Genomic DNA, 23,309 nt, shown 5'->3' on the forward strand with positions numbered 1-23,309 from the left:
GGTGCTGCATATCATACCAGCCACCCAGACTCAGCAGGAACTGTCACCTAATTCAGCTCTGACCCAGGCAAAATAAATAAATAAATCCCAACAAACAGCCAGGCTTGGAGAGGAGCGTATAATTCACTAATTTATAAATTTCTTATTACTGTTTTTATCTGAAATGAACTTTATCTTATATTACCTGTGACTATAATTTCACCAAAGTCTGTCTCAAGGGCCTTATATTTTATATAGAAAAATATAAAAACAATCTGAAGTGTTTCCAGAAAATATTTCAAAAGAAGGAAGTATGGTTAAATGTAATAAAGCAATAGGTTCCTTTTAATGCCAATAGCCGTGAATCTAAAAATACTTTTATGCTCTTAGGTTTCCTATGTCTCTGGCTGACACACCAGCACCCCATCTGCATGAGCATTCCCCTGGTGTGGCCGTAGGAAAGAGCAGGATGTCTGCAGAGCCGGGAAGCAGCCCCAGCACAGCCAGTTTCCGAAGGAGCAGCAACACTTCCAAAAAGAGTGTCGATGACAGCAGATTTCCAGGTTCCTGCAGTAGTTTAAGTACATATTATGATTATTCAGAAGATTTTGTCTCTGAATGTTCAGAAACAGCCGCTAGTGGAAATTTAGAGAAACCTGTGGTGAAGGAAAAAAAGGAGAAGACAAACTACGCTTCCAAAATCTCCCACCCTAAAGGTAGGAAGCACAAGGTCTCAGCCTAGGCCCAGTACGTGGTTACGATGCCATTATTTAATGCACAGCTATTTGAAGTGGCCCACATTCAGTTTTTTTCCATACTGTAAATGTGTATTATAAGTGAAGTTTCATAGGAGGGCTTAGGAAATAGAGAAATGAAGAATTAGTACAAAGGATTGAGCTCTGCTTGTGGCCCTTCCCTTGAGTAGGATGGACTTTACATAGCAGACCAGGGCTGTGCTCTGTGCAGAACTCTGAAGACTTGGAATTTAGTCACCTTCCACAGATGACTTATTTTTAGGAAGCTAGCTAAAATGCTCATGTCCTCAATAAATGATGACAGAATTTTTAAAAAAAAGATAATTACAAAATAACAGAAAGTTAGGTTTAAAACATGATCACAAGCCCTCTTGCACAGCTTACCCTACTGGAGCCTACTAGTGTGGTTGGTTCCATTTTTAGTTAACAGATGGCCTTGTCACAGAGTACCACAATACCTCTTACCTTTCATCTCAGCTGAAGAATTATGGTTTGGATCACCAATGAAATCTAAATCTCAACAGCCCAAGAAGATGGTGTCCAGGTCTGGTAAGGTATACTGGCAAAGATAATCCTTTGAAACAGAGGTGGCTCAAAGGCTGTTGTTAATGTCATTTCCTTTTGGATTGCAGAAGTCCCAACACCGACTCCTAACTGTCTGAATTGGAATTAGCTTTGTGATAGCTTTGCTCTTCTCACTCCCTGTCTCTCTGCCCAGACTGTGAATACTTCCTTCCAGCCTGGCAATCCAGGGCTTATAAATATTGCTTATGTTAGAAATAGCCGAGATTTTTTTTTTCCACTGTGACCATGAGAACTGTCATTAGTCAGTCAACAGCTGGAAAATAACTAAGAGCCTGCATGTGTGGGACACATCTGTCACATTTACCCAATATCTGTCACCCTATCCTGACAAGGACCCTCTGTGCCAGTTCTGGGTCATCTAGAATCTTCAATTTCCCTTCTTCCTTGCTAGAGAGCAGGGATTCTTAATTGAAGACCCATGCGTGTGAACCACATGAAATTCTACACATTGTTTGTGTAGAATTGTGAACTTGCATTTGTGAACTCTTCTATGGAGAAAGGCCCATCACTTTCAGCAGATTCTCAAGAGGTTAGAAGCCCCTTCTCTAGAAGGTGGAGTCCCACACCCAGTGGCAAGGCCCACAGCAGATGAAAAGCCCAGCACCTTGTCTGACCATGGTACTCTGGAATTTGGAAGAGATTGTCATAACAGAACATACATCCTGGTTAGCTTCTACAGTTACACAATCCCTACACCACGTTTGAAATTTACAAAACTCGGAAAACCAAACATTTTTCATCTTTGGCACCAAAACTGATCTGGCAACAAAAATCTGATCTGAACTGACATGAGAGTGATCTTTATTTATTTCACTTAGTGTGAATACTCATATCTATTTCACCAAAAAAAAATATTTGATTAAAGTGTGCTGTCCCGAACCTGCTGGGATGGAAGCACTGTGGAAAATACCATGCGTGCACCTAAAACAGTCCCAGTTCAGAAACAGCATGCGCCATGGATCTGTGACAAGGGGTCATGGATCTAGAGGCTGCATTTTCTATTGAGTCCACACTTTTGTGGGACTATGCAAGGAGGCATTAAGAGTTTTAAAGATTTCCTACAAGAAACAAACTGCATTTTGAGTCCTAAGCATCTTATAGTTGAACTCATTTGTTCCACAGATATTTATTGTGTGTTTTATGCAAGTTACCTCTTCTTCAATTGGAAGCAAGCCAAATGGATTCAGTCACCTGATAGTACACTAGAATTCTAAAGGGGACTCTCTTGTGTATGAACACTGAAATTATTTGAAATATTGGGTGCATCTGTAACTCAAATTATATGTCCCTGAGGATCCTTATGCCAGTGTATCATGAACTTAAAACACTTGTGACATCAAGCTGTGTCCCAGCTTAATAAATGTTTCCTTGGTTTATCCTTTTATTTTTATTTTATTTTATTTTGTTGTTGTTCCCTCACATCTCATGTTTTGCAAGTGTTTTCCAAAGAAACTTAAGCAGCAAGTAATTAACATAATTCTAACCCAAAGCAAAGAGGCTTACTGTTTTAGCCAGTGTGACCAATTCTCAAGTGGGTATTGTGTCTGTTCACCTTTCCCATTTGTTGAAAGTAGATGTCTGACCCTCAGGGGCTGGGAGCACTGGACTAGAAACCACCAAGGGAGAGCTGGAACTTCCTAAAGAGTAATAACATCAGAGATCATGTTCAATTCTACCTTAGAGAAGGAAATTTTATGGCAGAAAAATATAGGAAAAAAATTATAAGGATGAAATGAGTTCAATTTGATAGGATTTTTTGCTTTGGTCAAGTATTGGAGATTTACCTAAATCAGTGTAAATAGCAAGCAATATATTTCTACAATTTAATTTTCAAAAATTGATTATTTCCTCTTTTTGTAGACGATGTATTCAGTAGTCTTTCAGTTATATGAATATCCTTTTCTGCTACGTTTTGTCAATACAGTGCCAACATGTGTGATAGTGTTCAAAATATTGGTATACTGAAAAAGAAGTTATTTTACTGCATTTGATTGCTGGGGCCCCTTTTGCCCTGTTGTCTGTAGTTGGGTGTAGGTAGAAGACCTCAGGTAGTGTTGGAGAGATACCCTCGCCAACAGACTAACACTGGGAGGTGTGGAGAACAGAAAGGGAAAAGGCCTTCCCTTTGGCCCTCTTCTTCCCCTGGCCCTTGGCAGAAGTGGGCGTCTCTATCAGGTGAAATACAGTGTTACCTGGAAGAGAGAGAACCTGGTGAAGGGCAGGCCAGCAGAGGTGAGTGGGAACACAGCTCAGGATAAGGAGTAGAACCAGACTGAGGGTGGGGAAGGCCTCGAGACTAGAACGAGATACTGAAACCAAAGAGGAAAAGAGGAGGTGAGGGGACTAGCTCAGGCCAGGGAGGACAGGGCAAGGAGGACACTACCTCTTTCAACAGGAGGGGTTGGGCGCAAGGGTGACCCAAGAATGGCAGAAGTTGGAGCCGGTGAAGTATGAGCGCAGGCACATTCTGGGAACTGTTCAGAAGAGAGTGTGGCCTTGTAAGTGATGTAAAAAGTACCTTTTTGGTTAACTATGGGCTTAAATGTATGTTTTTGACAATTAATTTGAGTGTTTCCTCTCAGTGGTTTAAAATTTTAAGTGTCCTAAGAGTAATTTAATTATTGAGCTAAATCTGCTTTACTTATATGAAATGGGATAGAAATTGTAAGTTTTACCCTTATTGTGGGTAGGTTAGGATAATAATATATAAAATCATTAAGAAGTAAACCCTATTTTAATTTTCCATGAGCTTTTTAGTTATGTAAGTCTACATGGTGTATATACTGTCCATTGGTTCTCTATCACTCACACGCCAAGTGCTATGTTTACCTATCTAAAGCAACCTGGCTCATCCTCTTGGCCCTCCCCAGGAGGATAGACAGGAAATTTCATCTCAGCTGTGTTTGAGAAATGGAGGGAATATGGAGGGCCTTACACAGACAAGAATATTTGAGGAAAAGCCTGTGGTCCTTTATTTTCATCACTAATGTGTTCTTTGTCCAAGTCCATGTGATCTTTAAAAGGCTGACACTTAAAAGCACTCATGCCCTTCTGAGCACATTCCCATGTGTGGCCTGGGCCAGTGCTCCCACAGCTGTGGAGATTAGCCCCAGGCACCCACTCATTCTGATTCTCCTACCCTCCAGTCACTTGAGCATACCTGAGACAGGGCCTAACTGCCCACGTGACCCCAAAGATGGAGACATTACAAGTTGGAAGACAAGCTCAGTCACTCTAGGTATGGCCTAGAACATGACAGCCACTGCTTTAATCTGAATTGATCCATATACCTGGGCCCAGAGCTAGTTAAGTGGTGAGACAGAACCCAGGTCCATGTGCCTATGCCACTGCCCCATATCCATATGCCTTTGCGTGACATGAATGTATGTATAAGTGTCCATCTGTGTATATAAGCTTATGTGTGTGTGTGCCTATCCAGGACCCCAGTTATTCAAGTGGTTTTGACACAGGCACCTTTTTACTGGCCTTCTAGCAGGTGTCACAGTGTCTGGCCTGCTCTGCTTTCCAATTTTCAGTGCACTCAAGAACTGATTTGAAAATACTCAAACACTCGATCAGAGCCCCTACAAAATTATTGGAAAATAAAGGTCATTGGGGGCATAGTTGTAAAATCAGTTCATGAATTATTATTATTATTATTATTATTATTTTAATTGAGAGCAACAGACACACAGAGAGGGACAGATAGAGACAGAGACAGGAAGGAGAGAGATGAGACGCATCAATTCTTCATTGCAGCACTTTAATTGTTCATTGATTGCTTTCTCATATGTTCCTTGACCAGAAGGCTACAGCCAAGCCAGTGACCCCTTGCTCAAGCCAGTGACCTTGGGCTCAAGCCAGCGAGCATGGGGTCATGTCTATGATCCCACACTCAAGCCAGAAATCTCACGCTCAAGCTGGTGAGCCCGCACTCAAGCCAGATAAACCTGCACTCAAGCTGGTAACCTTTGGGTTTCGAACCTGGGTCCTCTACATCCCAGCCCAACACTTTATCCACTGCACCACCACCTGGTTAGGCTCATGAATTATTGATTTAATATAGATACTGTGGTGGTGGTCAAATCCATGGGGTCTATCACAGCCAAGATGCAAATGCTTTATCCCCAGAAAGCACCCTCTGTTTTTTTTGGCTCATTGTTTCTTTCCTAGTCAGAATCACCTCTCCTATAACAAACATACTAAGCCATGTCTCAGGAGACGTGTGCATGCCTGGCCAAGACCCTAAGGTTAGGACTCCAGTGACCTTGACCATGACATTTTCTTCTTTCTCCACAATGAGCACCAGATATTTTAGATTCTAGAATCCAGACTCAATCTCTCTCTCTCTCAGAATATAGAGACACTAATATGTACACAGGCACACACACACATAAGCTTATATACACAGATGGACACTTATACATACATTCATGTCACGCAAAGGCATATGGATATGGGGCAGTGGCATAGGCACATGGACCTGGGTTCTGTCTCACCACTTAACTAGCTGTTTGCCCATTGACAGGTGACATCACTAAGCATCAGTTTCTTTCATTTTTAAAATGGAATAACAATACAGTGATATTGCCCATACATTTGACATACTCAAATTCAATTACATGAGCATGGTGCTTATAAGTTTGCTATAATATTGTTTAGAAACATTTTAAATCTCTGAATACAAGACCCCTAACTACTTTATTCAGTGCTAATCCAAAGTGACAGAGGAAAAATGGTCTTTGTTGAATTTATTGAGAAATGGAATATCTATATATTCTCTAAGAAATGTAGTGTCTTTTAAAGGGTCTTTATGAACATAGGAGGTCTCCATATATAACATTGGGCTCTAATGTTATACTCTAATTACCTCCTGACCTATTGTTAGAAGAATTACATTAGATAATCTATATAAAGTATTTATTTAGTCCAATATCTGACATATAGTAAGCACTTAATGAATGTGAACTATTATCATGAGTTTTAGTTTAGCTTTATAAAATAAATAAGTACAGGTTTCAGAGTCAAAGAATACCTGGTTTTCAATCCACTGTGTCACTTTGTAGTATATAACATTGGACAAACGACTTAAAATGTCTAGCTATAAAATTGACTACTACTGACCTTAAAGAATTGTGTTAAATTGGATATCTATATATACAAAGCACCTTGCCTAAGCATGGATATTCATTAAATGTTAGTTCTTTCCCCTTCTAGTTGTCAGGAGAATGTATATCTGTGCAGGAGAGGGGTGGTATACAAATATTCATATATATATATATGAATATCTATATCTATATATCTATATATATATATTGCTAGTAACAGGCTGGATTATCTGCTTAACAGGCCAAAAGGAAATATCAGTTGGAAAAAAGCACAAATGGAACATATCCTCTTTAAATTCTAAAATCGATATGATTACCCAAAGAAGAAATGCTATGACTTGTCGCCTACTCTCAGCAAGGTTTCGTGACATTAAAGAACTAAAAAACCACTTAACTGATATAAATCATAAAGTGGAAGCTGCAGTCATAGAAAACCAATTTTTGAAACAACTTCAGATTAGGTACTTGAAAGCTATCGAAAAATACAAGACTTCACAAAATAATGTACCTCAGATTATGGTTAAACACCAGAATGAAGTTAAAAATTTACGGCAGCTAATTAAGAAATCCAAAGAAAAGGAAAGAAGTGTGTCTAGGAAACTTAGAGAAACCAACAGTGACTTACTGAAGACCAGAGACACCTTTCAGGCCCTAAAAACACTTTCTGAAGACAAAAGTCTTGCAGAGATGGAAGAACTTACTCAAAGATTGGCTATTCTTGAAACAAAAATGGAGGCAAATGACCAAAAAGCACAGGTCTGTATCTCAGAGGCCTAAAAATGTTAGGTTCCAGAATTAATACAGAGGGGTGCATGTTCACATTTGCCCCTGCATAATGACAGCTTGCCTTGCCCTACAGGCCTTCACACTAATGCTGTGGCCCAGCAGGAGGCAGGGGTAGGGCGACGGCAGGAGTAGGGCAGGGGCTTGAGGGAAAGACAGAAACAGCTCAGATCTGTAAATGTCCCTTGGGTTATAGTGAGCAAGCACGAGGCTCTTTATCTGAAAATGACTGTTCCCCTGTAGGGGAGATTTTTCACGTGCTGAAAAGGTTGTATTGCTGTGCTGGGTTTTATTGTCTTAGAAACCCACCCTCTGCATCAAAATCTTATTAAAACACCACTCCCTCAAAGCCTCACAGTGCATGTCCTCACCCCTTTTCCTTGCATCCTCCCCCATCAGTGTGTCCAGTCACCAGCACATAGACATTGTTGGTATTTTAGATCATACTCCTGGGCACAGAGAGGAAAAGGAATGAAAATAACTGAAGAAATGAAGAGATTGATTTTCCTCAATGATGCGTGGTTATCCAAAGCATGGGGATTCCATTTGAGACGTGATTTGGAAGAACACATTAATTATATTGAGAAGTCTGCCTACCCTGACCAGGCGGTGGCACAGTGGATAGAGCATTGGACTAGGACACAGAGGACCCAGGTTCAAAACTTCCAGGTCGCCAGCTTGAGCGCGGGATCATCTGGCTTGAGTGTGGGATCATAGACGTGACCCCATGGTTGCTGGATTGAGCCCAAAGATGGCTGGCTTGAAGCCCAAGGTTGCTGGCTTGAGCAAGGGGGTCACTCGCTCTGCTGTAGCCCCCTTGTCAAGGCACATATGAGAAAGCAGTCAATGAACAACTAAGACGCCACAACAAAGAGTTGATGCTTCTCATCTCTCTCTCTTCCTGTCTGTTTGTTCCTATCTGTTCCTCTCTCTGTTCCTCTCTCTGTCACAAAAAAAAGAAAAAGAGAAGTCTGTGCATTATTATCAGATAGTTTTTTTATCTCTTCAGATATAAATATCAATATATAAATGGAATTAATTTGCTGTTTAATTTCTTACTACTTGATGGTAAGAGACCAGTATTTTTTATGATCTTGAAATAATTAGAAAATATCAATTCACTTCATCCACTTTTTAAGTCTCAGTTATTTCTTTTTTGGTAAAATACTCCTCTATTTTCAAAGGGTTTTCTCAGCTAAAATGGATATGTGAGCTATACAAAATAATGAGCAATCTTATTTTCACTCACACAAATACGATACCAAAGTTCTCTTAGGTAGCCTTTTAGCTAATATTGGATCCATCTTGGCATCTGTCACGGAAAAGTATATGTATTTTTATCTCACCTACATATTTTTACATATTCATGTTTTCATATCTATAAGCAAAACAAAAAGCCTTCAAGAACTAAGTATTTTCTTATCAGAAGCCCTTGGTTGTATGGGAAATTCCACTGGGTTGTAGGGCACTTGCAGGGGAAAAATGTTTGTGGGCCAAAACATGTAAATTTTGTTTTAATGTTAATATTTCAAGGAATGGAGTTTTTAAGTTATTATTTTATCATTTTAGTTTACCATATTTCCTACTTCCCTATCATGAGAAGGTATTAATATTATAATAGGGGAAACCATACTTTATGGGGGGAAAAAACAACAAAGAAAAGGCCTTAGGCCAAGCCTCTGTCAAAGTCCTGATCAAACAGTTCTTTGGTGAAATAGTGCTCATTCCAGAGAGGGGGACATGTAACAGCAAGTCCTGTGTGTAGATGGTGATAGTGCTAAATCAACTGATTTCATTATCTGTGGTGGCTCCCTGAGACTATTATAACTTCCAGTCCCAGTTGTCAGAATCGTGGTCCGTGTTGGTCTCCTCTGCTGGACAACCCTTAGAAAAAGAGGCTTGAAAGATTTTTTAAAAATTGACTTTAAGGCAGGGTGGCAGAGAGAGAGAAACATAGATTTGTTGTTCCATTTATTTTTGCATTCATTGGTTGTTTCTTTTTTTTTTTTTTTTAATTTTTTTTTTATTTTTATTTTATTTATTCATTTTTAGAGAGGAGAGAGAGAGAGAGAGAAAGAGAGAGAGAGGAGAGAGAGAAGGGGGGAGGAGCTGGAAGCATCAACTCCCATATGTGCCTTGACCAGGCAAGCCCAGGGTTTTGAACCGGCGACCTCAGCATTTCCAGGTCAACGCTTTATCCACTGCGCCACCACAGGTCAGGCCATTGGTTGTTTCTTGTATGTGACCTGACCAGGGATCGAACCTGCAAAATTGGCATATTAGGACAATGCTTTTACCAACTGAGCTAACTTGAAAGATTTTTAAACAATACATCAGGTCATCAAACAACGTTCTTTTGTTCAATGTCATTTCATTATAACATTGATGAAAAAAAAAAAAAAAAAAAAAAAAACATCGATTCCTGGCCAGTGCCACTCTCTCTGAGAAGTTTGCATTTTCTCCCTATGGCTGTGTGGGTTTTTCTCTGGGGGCTCTGGTTTTCTCCCACATCCCAAAGATGTGCATATAAGGGGAATCAGTGTGTCCACCTTGTCTGAGTGTGAGAGTGCCCTGCACTGGAAAGGTGCCCTATGGCACCAGATGGATCCCATCTGGTACCCTGACCTGCCAGGAGAAGCATCAGCCACCAACCACCCTGAAATGGAATCAGCAGGTTGGAAAAGAATTATCTTGTTTTTATTCATCTTTCTTAAATGTATGATATGTATAGTTCACATTTATTTCAATGTTTAATATTAGAAATGTTATAGGTCTTTAAAGGTTTGGTGATGTTTTTATAACCAGAAATATGCCACAGGCATATAACTCTAATTTATATCAACTGGCCTAAGGTAACATTGGTTTTGTTATATATCATTCACTTAAAATCACAGCTTCCAAGAACCTACTGACCACATTCAGTGAGGACTTACTGTACACTATGCCAAGTTAGCAGAATACTTCATATCAGCAGAACTGCTTAGGTTTAGTAAAGTGTGACATTAATTGTATTTCTTGATTTTCAGAACCTGTTCAAAAAATATTTTTACCAAAGTTCAGAATATAAAAAACATTAAGTTCAAAACATGATATTTATTTTCTAGAGTTATGATCTGGGATTTTGGCTTTTTGTGGTTCTATTTAGTTCTACTATATGTACCCTATACGAGCTATTGCTGAAATTAGGTTTAAAATGTGCACTTCTCATAAATGTAATTAGTTCCATTAAAATTTGAATTTTTAATAAAACTACACTGGTTACAGAATAGTTGAAATATATACTGTTTTCAGAGCTTGGAGAAACAACTGAGAATGAACAGTAAAGCTTTTAATTGGCAGTTGGCCATCGAGAAGCAGAAGACTTTAGCTACCCAAACAACTAAGAAAACTCTGCAAATAGAGATCAGACACCTTCAACAAAAACTTAAGGTACTTCTTTTAAAGCAAAATGTAACAAAATTTGTGAAATTCTGCTTCCCAAATTGTCAGAGCTATTAATGCCTATTATATCTTTAAATCATTTAACTTCAGGAATATGTTTCTCAATTTCACTTTTTTCCCTGCAACCATATGAACAGATAGAGGATCTGAAATTATTAAGATGCATTAGCAGCCTGGTAAATGTATATTTAATTGAAAAATGTAAAGCTCTGTTCTATGCCTTGATAGGACTTCCTATTATTTTTATTTCACCACAGGAAATAATAGTATTTTATTATATATATATATATTATATAATAGCTATTATATATAATAGCAAAATACAATACTATTGTATTTTGCTAACACTTTAGTGGAACCAAAAGTAAGTTTTTAAATTTTAAAATTAACATTTTAAAATAGTTAGAGTCCCACTTGTAAATATGCTTGCAAAACTGTCATCTATAGTGTGCTTTAAAAATGAGAATTAAAAATATTTTTTCATACTTTTGATATGTTTCTTCCTTCCAGCTTTCTAAAATGCCCAACAGGTTGGAAAAACTACATAAGACACTTAAGAAATATAATTCTTTCAAGCCTCAATCAGTACCTCTAAGCTTGATTCTTTAAGACAAGAACATTGTCAGGATAAGTGGGGAATTCCAATTTCCCAGGAGCCTTGAGAGTGCACAGAGGCAGGGGAAGAGTATTAGGGAAGAAAGTTAGATATAAATTCCCCTTTCTTCTCTGAGGTCTCAGGAAAATTCAGAAAAGAATATGCCAATAAATAAGCATGACCATAGCAACCAGCTTAGACATCTAACAGGAAAAGTTTTAAGATCCACTGGTCAAAGCAAACACACACACACACACACACACACACACACATGAGATACAATCAGGTAATTTTAAAATAAATTTTGTGCTTTCACATGTAGCCACATGCACACATATAAATAGTATGTAGTCGTTTAAAAACAATTTTGACAGGAGAAATACCTAATGAAATGCTTAATGAAAAGGAAGATACAAAATTCTATATACAATAAGATCCAAATTTATTTTTTAAAATAAAAGTTAAAAAATCTCCACACAATGTATTTCTGGGCATCTGTAAAAAAGAAATGAAGACTCTGCCCTAGCCGGGTAGCTCAGTTGGTTATTGGATTGTCCCAATATGCCAAGATTGTGGGTTTGATCCCCAGTCAGAGCACATAAAAGCAGCAGCCAATGAATTCATAAATAAGTGGAAGAACTGATATTTTTCTCTGTCTCTACCTTCCTCCTTCTCTAAAATCAAATTTTTTAAAAATTAAGTATTTTTTATGTCAGGAATGATATGTAATGATAAGGACTATTTCTTTTTCTGCTAGAATTATAGATTTTATTCAAAGAATACTGAATTCAAATTGTTTTTAGAAGAAATCAAGGGTGCTAAAAGCAAGTATTTATACAGAAATTGATATTGTGGTTCTCTTTAGGAGATGGATCGAGAGCTTGAAATTAAAAACATCTACAGTAATCGGATTCTGAGAAATTTACATGACAAAGAGGATTATCCAAAAGGTATATTTTAGTTATTTTTCCTCAAAATCTATTCTTAAGTATCTAGTCAGATTTTCCTAACTTGTATCAACAAAATAATGGATGTTTTTAAAAATCTTTTATTAAGCATTTAAACATTTTGTGATCCTAGAACAATAATGAAATTGTGCTATGGTAAAACAGCAAGAAAAATAGAAATATGTTCCTGCTTTCCCACCTGCTGCTCAGTCCTGGGTGTTCGTCCTTCAGGTAGAATGACAGGAGAATTTTTCAGCTTGAAGCAAAGTGCCTGCCAAATATTGAACTTTCTAAGAATATCTATTAGCCAGGGAGTGGATTTAAAAATCAACTTTAGCCTGACCAGGCAGTGGTGCAGTGGATATAGCATCAACTTGGGATGCTGAGGACCCAGATTTGAAACCCCAAGGTCACTGGCTTGAGCGCAGGCTCATCCAGCTTGAGCACAGGGTTGCTGGCTTGAGTATGGATCATAGACATGAATCCATGGTCACTGGCTTGAGCCCAAAGGTCGCTGGCTTGAAGCCCAAGGTCACTGGCTTGAACCCAAGGTCACTAGCTTGAGCAAGGGGTCACTGGCTCTGCTGTAGCTCCCCAGTCAAGGCACATATGAGAACACAATCAATGAACAGCTAAGGTGCAGCAACGAAGAACTGATGCTTCTCATCTCTCTCCTTTCCTTTCTGTCTGTCCCTACCTGTCCCTCTCTCTGTCTCTCTTGCTAAAAAAAAAATCAACTTTATTTAGCCACAGTTTACCTTACTAAATTGCACCCATTTGAAGCATGCAATTCAATGGATTTTGACAAATGCATATTTATTCCCATGTAACCACCACCGCAGTCAAGACATGGCACATTTCCACCTCCTGAGGAAGTTCCCTCATGCTCTCTTTATGCTCAGTAGTCCCTCATCCCTGGTCTGAGACCACTGCTGAGTCCCTTCTGTCACAACAATGTAGTTTGCCTATTCTAGAACTTGGTATAAATGAAATCGTAAGTGGCTACTCTTCTATGTATGGCTTCTTTTGTCCAGCATAATGTTTTCTGAGATTCATCATGTTGCTGCTACTATCATTAGTTTGTACCTTTCGTTCCTGAGTAACAGCTTTTCCTTCAAGACAAGATGTACTTACCTTCTCCCCACAAGAGCTCCCAGCGTAACATTTTGTTCCAAAGAGACACAATAGGAACCCTCAGGCTGTTTTAGTAGAAGTAACCACGTGTTTACTTTTAAAGGCAACAACCTCAAATTTCCCTGGTTTTTTGTTGTTGTTTTTTTTTTTGCCTTTGGTTTATAATCCAGAATAAAGCCAGCAGAGATACTGGTAAATTTAAAAAATGGGGTCATTTACATTGAATGGTACTTCAGGGAAAGGGCAGTCTAGATCTTGTGGTCATACACCTTAGCCTGGGCCATCTAACCATTGGTAAAGCAGGAATCCTGACATGGGATGGCAGTGCTTGCTCTCACAACTGAATGTCTAAGTTCTGAATCCCATCTGCAAGCAAGGACAGCCATGCCCTCAAACAGCAACCCAGATGCATCTGAATGCCTGCTTGCTTCGGATATGACCCCTGGGACACCCATAACTTTTGCAGTCCAAAATCAGACCAAACAAGTAAAATGGCAGGGGACAGATGATAGTGGCAAATGTTACACATATATTGAAAATTTTTAGGAAATATCTAGTGTACTTTGTTCTATTATATTGCAAAATGTCAGTTATTTTATACTTAAAATCAAAATTGCTTCTAAATGTCAGATTGCTTCTTATATATAATGTACCTATTCTGTAGTTTCATCAACAAAATCAGTACAAGCAGACAGGAAAAGTATTTCATTTGCAAGTATGAGACACCAGGCAACCCAAAAATCAGAAGATATTCCATCTTTGGCAACTAAGGTACAGCAAATTCAAAATCTTGCAACATCTAATTAAACATAGGCTCTTTACAAAAATAGGCTACAGTTACTTGTTCTATACAAAAAAAAAAAAGTATTTGTATTCATTGAATGAAATACAATTTAAAATTAATCTGTACCCAAAAGATGAGGTTTTGATACTTTTTTAATTCTAGGGTACAACAACAGGAAACAATACTGCTAAAGAAAAATCAACTGATATAGTCCGTGTAACTCCTCACTATATTAGTACACTACCAATCCAAAAGGATCCTAAGAGAAAACATGAAGGTAACAACTTTTAAGTCTTGTTTATTCATATTTTATTTTTGTAAGTTGTGAATTACTGTATGTCTATATATAAAAGTATACATAAGCCTGACCAGGTGGTGGCATAATGGATAATGTGTCAGGCTAGAACACTGAGGATCCAGGTTCAAAACCTCGAGGTTGCCAGCTTGAGCGCAGGCTCACCAGCTTGAGTGCAGGGTCACCAGCTTGAGCACAGGATCATAGATATGACCCTATGGTCACTGATTTGAGCCCAAAGGTTGCTGGCTTGAGTAAAGAGTCACTGGCTTGGCTGGAGCCCACCCCCACTGGTCAAGGCACTTATGAGAAAGCAATCAATAACAACTAAGGTGCCGCAACAATGAGTTGATGCTTCTCATCTCTCTACCTTCCTGTCTGTCTATCCCTGTCTGTCCCTCTCTCTATCTCACTAAAAATAAATAAATAAATATAGATATAGACATAAAAGTATACAAAAAAGACATATACTTCTCAAAGAATTGTTATAAAGTCAACACTGTGTAGCCACTAGCCATAAGAAATAGAACATTAGTGCCCCCTAGAACACACTGTGGGCCCTTTGTAGCCAAATTGCCCACCAAAAACAACCAAAATCTTCTATCTTATGCCAATTATTCATTCTCTTGCTTTGCCTCTCAATTCTCTATCCTTGTATGTATCCTTAAACAATGTGTTCAGTTTTGACAAGCTGAGAGGCATACCAAATCCAGCTGAGTAAAGGGGGACATTGCCACTAATGAAAACTAACCGAAGACTTCCAGGAAGGGATGAGCTGGACAGTCTCTGGCTTCAGCTTCCCTGAATGTACAAGGGCCCAACCAGGGCAAGGATACTGCATTGTCCTGGGTGCAGAGAACCCATCATCAGAACTACAGCATCTGGCAGGGCTTCTCTGCAGATCCAGGAGAGAGAGGTTTGGGCAGTATGGGCTGCTCAGAACCTCCTATTCTAAGATCCCCAGAGCTCCCCTCCAGCTCTGTGGAGTAGGTCAGAGCAGAAGGCTTCCATGGGGTGAAATGAGAGCCCTCAACTGACCCAGCACATGACAGAGAGGGCAACATCTCCATCAGGCCACAGACCTGCTCACCTGGCATTCGCTGCCAGAGAGGTAGACAGAGGAAGGGGACTTGGTATGCTAGCCCTTAATGCTTAAGCCCCTTAGCCTCTGGACTGGTGGCCCTCTGCCTTCAGTGTGCAGCTGTCATCCGGGATCATCCTTCACCAGAAGAGCCAGATCTGCTCCCCTGGCTCCTGTGAAGGACCGGCAAGGGCAGGGGCAGGGGCCAGAGCCAGGCCAGGGCCAGGGCCGGGGCCGGGGCTGGGCAGGATCCCAGTGCCATAACTCAGGCAAGGGATGACAGTAAATCGGACTGGGGTTGGGAGCAGTGGAGGTGCACAATAAGCAATTTCACCTGTTGCCAAATTTTAATATTTGCATTAAGTATCATAGGGCATAATATTAACAATTATTCAGAATTAACCATATATCTTACTGGTTTCTTTGCTCACCACTAATTCTTGAAACATATTTATTCTCTTGCTAGAATTCATTTTTTAGTTACCTGGGGTATAAATAAATAGTTTTATTTCAGAATGTGTTCATGAGAGAAAATTTGCCAGCTCTTTGAACGTCCAACACTGCCCCCACCTTCCCTCACAAAGGACTGGCCATTCCCAATTATAAACAATGGCCTCGTCTGATCAGTATGTTGGTGGTCACTATGGGCCTGTCTGTGCACCAGAACTCATGCAAGTCTGGGCCTGCAACAGACCTTTCCTCTGAAGAGGGGAGGGCTGAATACAGGGCTTCATGCTGCCTGGGCAGACCAGAAAAGACAGCCCTTCTTCACATGGCCGGCCCACTCAACACACTGTGAAGTCTTCCCTGCCGGGGAATGTTCATCCACTTCATTCTTTACCACGAAAGCCCAGAATTCTACAGGCTGCATGTACCATCATTTATTTAGCCATGACCCTTCTGACAGACATTCAGGACGTTTTGCTGTTACCAAACCATCCTCAGCAACATCCTTATACTATGTATCCTTGTGCATTTTAGTAGGCTTTGGTTCTAGAAATAAAGTTGTTGAGGCTAAGAATATATTCACTTAAAATTTTTATCAATACTGCCAAATTGCCATCCAAATTGCATACAAATTTACACAGACACCAATGAGGACAAAAGTTCCAATGACTTGCCAATTGGGTATGTGAAAAACACCCTCATTCTTTTTTTTTTTTTTTTTTAATTTATTTATTCATTTTAGAGAGGAGAGGGAGAGAGAGAGGGGAGAGACAGAGAGAGAGAAGAGGGGAGGAGCTGGAAGCATCAACTCCCATATGTGCCTTGACCAGGCAAGCCCAGGGTTTCAAACCAGCGACCTCAGCATTTCCAGGTCGACGCTTTAGCAACTGTGCCACCACAGGTCAGGCCACCCTCATTCTTTTAATTGGCACCACATCCAGCTAGCAGTGTTTGAACATCTAGTAATAACTTATTGGCAAGTTTTAGTTCTTTTATGAATATCCTTTTTCTTTTGGTTTCATGCTTCTTATTCATTTGGTATGTTGGAGAGTGCAAGGTTGTGTGCTTATTGATAGTCATAGTTTAGTGTTGAATACAGTGATTTTCTTACCTTTTTTGTCATTTTAATGCACTTATCAGGAGGTGTAAATAAATGTGGCAAGCATGCATGCCCTCTTGAAATAAAAGTCCGTTAATTTTAATGATCACTAAATCGACTATTTTTCTAATACAGATTTTTCAAAAGAAGAGGAACATTTGAAAGTACAAGCAGCTCTAGAGAATACTGGAAGAGAGAGAGAGAGAAAAGCAGACCAAGAGAAGAAAACCACTTTAGATAAAGAACAAGAACTACCACCAAAAAGAACTCAAGCCATTCACCCTGAACAGGAAGGCAGGCAGGAACACGCTGCAGCAAAAGAAGGGCTTATAAAAAGTCTACAGATAAGTGACGTGGATATGGCACCGGATAACAACACTGCTCCAAATACCAAAATACCCTTCAGACAGAGAAAGCATTATTCATTCACAGAAGCGACTGAAAACTTGCACAACGGGCTCCCAGCTTCAGGTGCGCCGGCCAACTCGGGTGCCTGGCGATGCGGCCGTGGCACCGGCAAGCGGCGCTCCGGCGTGGAGGACCCGCAGCGCGAACCTTGCGTGAGCACCTACGAGCCTTCCTGCGCCAAGTCTTCCAGCACCAAAGCGAAAAAGGCAGCTTTCGGAGATAGGAAGAGCAGTCTGATGGAGGAACTGTTTGGATTAGGCTATGTTTTTAAAAATGACCAAGAAAGTACTGCTATGGAAGGGTCCGAGGAGGCTTGGAAATGTAAGATGTGTCAGCCGCCCCCAGCCCAGGCCTCCGCAGGCAACGCTTTTGGAGATTCTAACGTAACTGTGGTGAATTCTATTAAGTCATCTTCACCTATAGAGGAAAAATAAAAATAATTATCTAAATAGAACCGATAATCTAATACATGCCGGTTTGAGATCCTGGTTCTTTTGTGCCTTTAATCTTGTAATTTTAGTGTGTGTGTGTGTGTGTGTGTGTGTGTGTGTGTGTGTGTGTGTGTGTTTCAGTACATAAATTGACCTTGGATAACTAAAGTTTTGTTTTATTGCTAATCTAATTTTAAAAATCCATTGTCTATCAAACAATAAGATTTCAAATACAAAGTTATACTTTTTTTTCTATAACTGAAACATCCATTATCCTTTGGAAGACTCATTGATTGTGGCATTCATATTCCACAGCACTCCATACTTCATCAGTTTGTTAGCCCAAGACTCACACATCTCATATATTGCATATAAGAATTTTCTCAACAAATTACATTGTACCTTAGAAACACAAAAGCAGCTTTGAAAGGCTACAATATGATCAAAAGCTTCTATTTACAAAAAAAGAAAAAGACAAAAAAAACCCAGCAGTGATCGTCACACTCGGATTTAAGAAAATTATTTTTGAGTGTCATCTTATTCAGATAAACTGGACATCTAATAACCTTCCTTTGTGGGTGACACCTTTCCTCGTGTACATCTAAAATTTAGTATTTTTATTAATATTTGTTGCATACTTGCACCTTGACCTTTTTCCGTTAATTTTTTTTATAAAGCATATCAGTGTAATTGGTGTCCACACACTTTAGCTACTCAGTCCTAGCTAATGTGTTTTTTACACCTAGAGTATTTTATTTTAGGACTATACAAAGAGAGCTGCACTCCCAATGTCAGGCCTATAAGAGCAAGTTATTTATAATTTAGACTGTAGTATTTCCAAAGATGCTTATGGGTTGGTGTGTAATATTAACACATTTTTAAAAATTGAGAATGGAAAATAAACTTTTAAAAGGGACTGTAAGTAACAGTGGGAAAAGAATTGTATTCAAAACCAAGGATGAGATAAAGACTAAAATTGGCTTAAGCTTTGATCTTTATGAAAACTACAATGGGGGGGGAGGAGAAGAGAGGGAGGAAAGAACAGAATTCTCATAGGTTTATATTGGAGGATGTTCAAATGCACATGAAATAACACAGTTGCCGAGCCCTACATTCTGGAGAAATGTACTAACAGGATTCTCAGTAATGGGGTAATGCAGGGGTAGTCAACCTTTTTATGCCTACCACCCACTTTTGTATCTCTGTTAATAGTAAAATTTTCTAACCGCCTACTGGTTCCACAGTAATGGTGATTTATAAAAGTAGGGAAGTAACTTTACTTTATAAAATTTATAAAGCAGAGTTACAGCAAGTTAAAACATATAATTACTTACCAAGTACTTTATGTCGGATTTTCTCTAAGTTTGGCAGAATAAATCTTTATAAAACAACTTACTATAGTTAAATCTATCTTTTTATTTATACTTTGGTTGCTCCGCTACCGACCACCATGAAAGCTGGAACGTCCACTAGTGGGCGGTAGGGACCAGGTTGACTACCACTGGTAATGTTACAATATTACATCTACTCCCACTTTATAGCAGATGGAGGATTTTTCAAAGGATCTTTTCTTAAGCCTACCTTAAAATTTCCTAAGTGATAAAATTTCTTTTGTTCTAATATTTGGTCTTTGACACCAGCTCCTGACACAGGGCTCCTGAAACCCTGGCAATTTCCTGGGTGACATGAGTGTATTTTGTAAGGAGGAGACTCTGGGTGGGCACCTAGATGGGGCTGGGCACCAGAAAGAACAAGCCATGATTAGAAGCTGGGAATCTGTAGCGCCCCGCCCCCCGGGATACTCTTGAGAAGGGAGAGAGGTTGACCTTGGGATTAATGACCAATTATGGTTATGTGATGAAGCCTCCATAAAAACCAATAGTATGGGGTTTGGGGGGTTTCAAGGCTGGTGAGCACATGGAGATGCCAGGACAGCATTGCTTCCAATGCCTTGCCCTACATACCTCCTCCATCTTGGATGTTCATCTGGATCCTTTATCAAGTCCTTTCATAATAAACTGGTGAACAGTAAGTAAACAGTTTTCTGGAGTTCTGTGGCGTGCTCTAGCAAATTAACTGAATCTGAGGAAGTGGTGGTGGGGACCTCTGATTTATAGCCGATTGGTCAAACGCGCAAGTGACAACCTGAATTGCAATTGTCATCTGAAGTGGGGCAGTCTTATGAGACTGCGCACTTGTGAAATCTGACGCTACCTCCAGGTAAACAGTGTCATAATTGAGTTAAATTGTTGGATACCCAGCTAGAGTCAGAGATTGCTTGTTATGGGATAAAACCCCCGCACAGGTGGTGACCAGACGTATCAGAAGTATGAGTGTGACAGTAGTGAGGAGTAAAGGAGACACACAGGAGGAAAGAATTGTAGGTTGTCCTAAAACAGCAAGCAAGGCCGAAAAAGAAAACACAAAAAGTGGAACAATTAAAAATACAAATAAAAGCACAAAATAAGGTGGCATAAATATATCGAAATATATCAGCAATTCCAATAACTGTAAATGAACTGTATGTTCCAATTAAAAGACAACCGAGATTGGATTTTTAAGATACAGTCATGTGTTATTTATACACATATCTAAGCCACTGAGATACAGAAAGTTAAAGGATAAGTAAAGGTATGCCAGGCAAATACTAATCAAATGAAAGCTGGTGTCACTCTAAAACAGGGGTCCCCAAACTTTTTACACAGGGGGCCAGTTCACTGTCCCTCAGACCGTTGGAGGGCCCAACTATAAAAAAAAACTATAAACAAATCCCTATGCACACTGCACATACCTTATTTTAAAGTAAAAAAACAAAACGGGAACAAATACAATATTTAAAATAAAAAACAAGTAAGTTTAAATCAACAAACTGACCAGTATTTCAATGGGAACTATGCTCCTCTCACTGACCACCAATGAAAGAGGTGCCCCTTCTGGGAGTGCGGCGGGGGCCGGATAAATGGCCTCAGGGGGCCGCATGTGGCCCACGGGCCGTAGTTTGGGGACCCCTGGTCTACAAGTATCTGTTTAAAAAAAAAAAAGCAAGCAAACAAACAAAACAGACTGAAGGCAGAAAGTATTACTACTAAAGATAACGGCCCTGGCCGGTTGGCTCAGTGGTGGAGCGTCGGCCTGGCGTGCAGAAGTCCCGGGTTCGATTCCCGGCCAGGGCACATAGGAGAAGTGCCCATCTGCTTCTCCACCCCTCCCCCTTTCCTTCTTCTCTGTCTCTCTCTTCCCCTCCCGCAGCCAAGGCTCCATTGGAGCAAAGATGGCCTGGGTGCTGGGGATGGCTCCTCGGCCTCTGCCCCAAGCGCTGGAGTGGCTCTGGTCACAACAGAGCGACGCCCCGGAGGAGCAGAGCATCGCCCCCTGGTGGGCAGAGCATCGCCCCTGGTGGGTGTGCCGGGTGGACTCCGGTCGGGCGCATGCAGGAGTCTGTCTGACTGTCTGTCCCCGTTTCCAGCTTCAGAAAAATACAAAAAAAAAAAAAAAGATAACATAGTCTACTGCAGTGGTAGTCAACCTCATCCCTATCGCCCAACTAGTGGACGTTCCAGCTTTCATGGTGGGCGGTAGTGAGCAACCAAAGTATAAATAAAAGGATAGACTTAACTATAGTAAGTTGTTTTATAAAGATTTATTCTGCCAAACTTAGAGAAAATCCGACATAAAGTACTTGGTAAGTAATTATTATTATATGCTTTAACTTGCTGTAACTCTGCTTTATAAATTTTATAAAGTAAAGTTATTTCCCTACTTTATAAATCACCATTACTGTGGAACCTGTGGGCAGTTAGAAAATTTTACTACTAACAGAGATACAAAAGTGGGCGGTAGGCATAAAAAGGTTGACTACCCCTGGGCTACTGTAAGGCAGTAAATAATTCAGTCTACTAGGAAGACAGGCGTTTCTAAGCACATCCAAACTCAACAACTTAAAAACATAAAGCAAAAATTGACAGAACTACCAGTCAACATCATGCTGTGAGATTTTACATACCTATCTCAGTAATGGATAGCTCAGCAAATAATAAAGCACCAATAAAGGCAAACAAAGGTTTGAATAAGAAAACTGGTAACTTTGACTTAAAGGGGACATATGCAGAAGACCACACCCCAAAACTTCAAAACCTGCTTTCTATCACATATTGAGCATATACCAAAATTTTATCCTAGTATGTTTGAAAGTTGAGAAGAAATGTAGTAAATCCCTACATTAGTATGCCTAATGTTACTCAAGAAATATAAAACTGAATACCCCTATAACTATTAAAGAAATTGAAATCAGTAGTTAAAAATCTTCCAAAATGATTAAACCCAGGTAGTTTTTACCATCATATATTCAAAAAATAAGTAATTCAGATCTTAAACAACCTGGTCTAAAATATAGAAGAATAAAATATGAATAAATTTAACAAAAGAACTGTAAAAGTAATTGTCTGTAAACTATAGAACATTATTGAAAATCCCGGAGGCCAGAGAGCCAGGCCAGGTCAGGGAAGAGGACACTAGTTTAATTAGCATTTCACTCCCCTGTGCCAGCAACTGAAGTGTTATTCTATATTAACCCCATACTAAAATGACTGTGGATTTGTATACAAAAAGATTTCTCTGCTTGATTTACTATAAATACAAAGCAAACACAACTGGCATGAAGAGAGCTTCAGATATTTTAAATCAAACAGTTGGCTCCGTGGATAGAGCATCAGCCTGGCGTGCAGATGTCCTGGGTTCAATCCCTGATCAGGGCACACGAGAAGCGACTATCTGCTTCTCTCCCCCTTTTTTCTCTTCCCCTCTCACAGCCAGTGTCTCAGTTGGTCCGGGCATCAGCCTCAGGTGCTGAGGATAGCTCAGTTGATTCAGGGTTGCCAGGTGGATCACCAATTGGTCCCCATCGGGAAGCATGTGGGAATCGGTCCATCTCCCCTCCTCTCACTTAAAAAAAAAAGATAGGTGTCTCTTTTCATGTAAAGTTATAAACTATGCCCAGTATTTTTTTTTTTTTCTGAAGCTGGGAACGGGGAGAGACAGTCAGACAGACTCCCGCATGCGCCCGACCGGGATCCACCCGGCACGCCCACCATGGGGGCGACGCTCTGCCCCTCCGGGTCCTCGCTCTGTCACGACCAGAGCCACTCTAGCGCCTGGGGCAGAGGCCAAGAAGCCATCCCCAGCGCCCGGGCCATCTTTGCTCCAATGGAGCCTTGGCTGCGGGAGGAGAAGAGAGAGAAGAGAGGAAGGAGAGGGGGAGGGGTGGAGAAGCAGATGGGCGCTTCTCCTGTGTGCCCTGGCCAGGAATCGAACCCGGGACCTCCGCACGCCAGGCCAACGCTCTACCACTGAGCCAACCGGCCAGGGCCTATACCCAGTATTTTTTAATAGAAAAACAAACTTAGAGCTATCCATAAATATACAAATGTTAATACCAGTA

General features: G+C 40.1%; 1 protein-coding gene across 1 annotated transcript; it reads left to right on the forward strand.

Annotated features, from left to right (window-relative positions):
- Positions 1–361: 361 nt before the first annotated feature.
- Positions 362–17,875, forward strand: LCA5L (lebercilin LCA5 like). Its single transcript, XM_066363677.1, has 7 exons — positions 362–695; positions 6,669–7,183; positions 10,502–10,639; positions 12,112–12,196; positions 13,992–14,098; positions 14,274–14,388; positions 17,169–17,875. Exons 1-7 carry the CDS (start codon positions 377–379, stop codon positions 17,873–17,875), a joined length of 1,986 nt encoding a protein of 661 aa, XP_066219774.1. The 5' UTR covers positions 362–376.
- The last annotated feature ends 5,434 nt before the right edge of the window (positions 17,876–23,309 follow it).

This window comes from Saccopteryx leptura, chromosome 2, assembly GCF_036850995.1.
Source record: "Saccopteryx leptura isolate mSacLep1 chromosome 2, mSacLep1_pri_phased_curated, whole genome shotgun sequence".
NCBI classification, from domain to species: domain Eukaryota; kingdom Metazoa; phylum Chordata; class Mammalia; order Chiroptera; family Emballonuridae; genus Saccopteryx; species Saccopteryx leptura.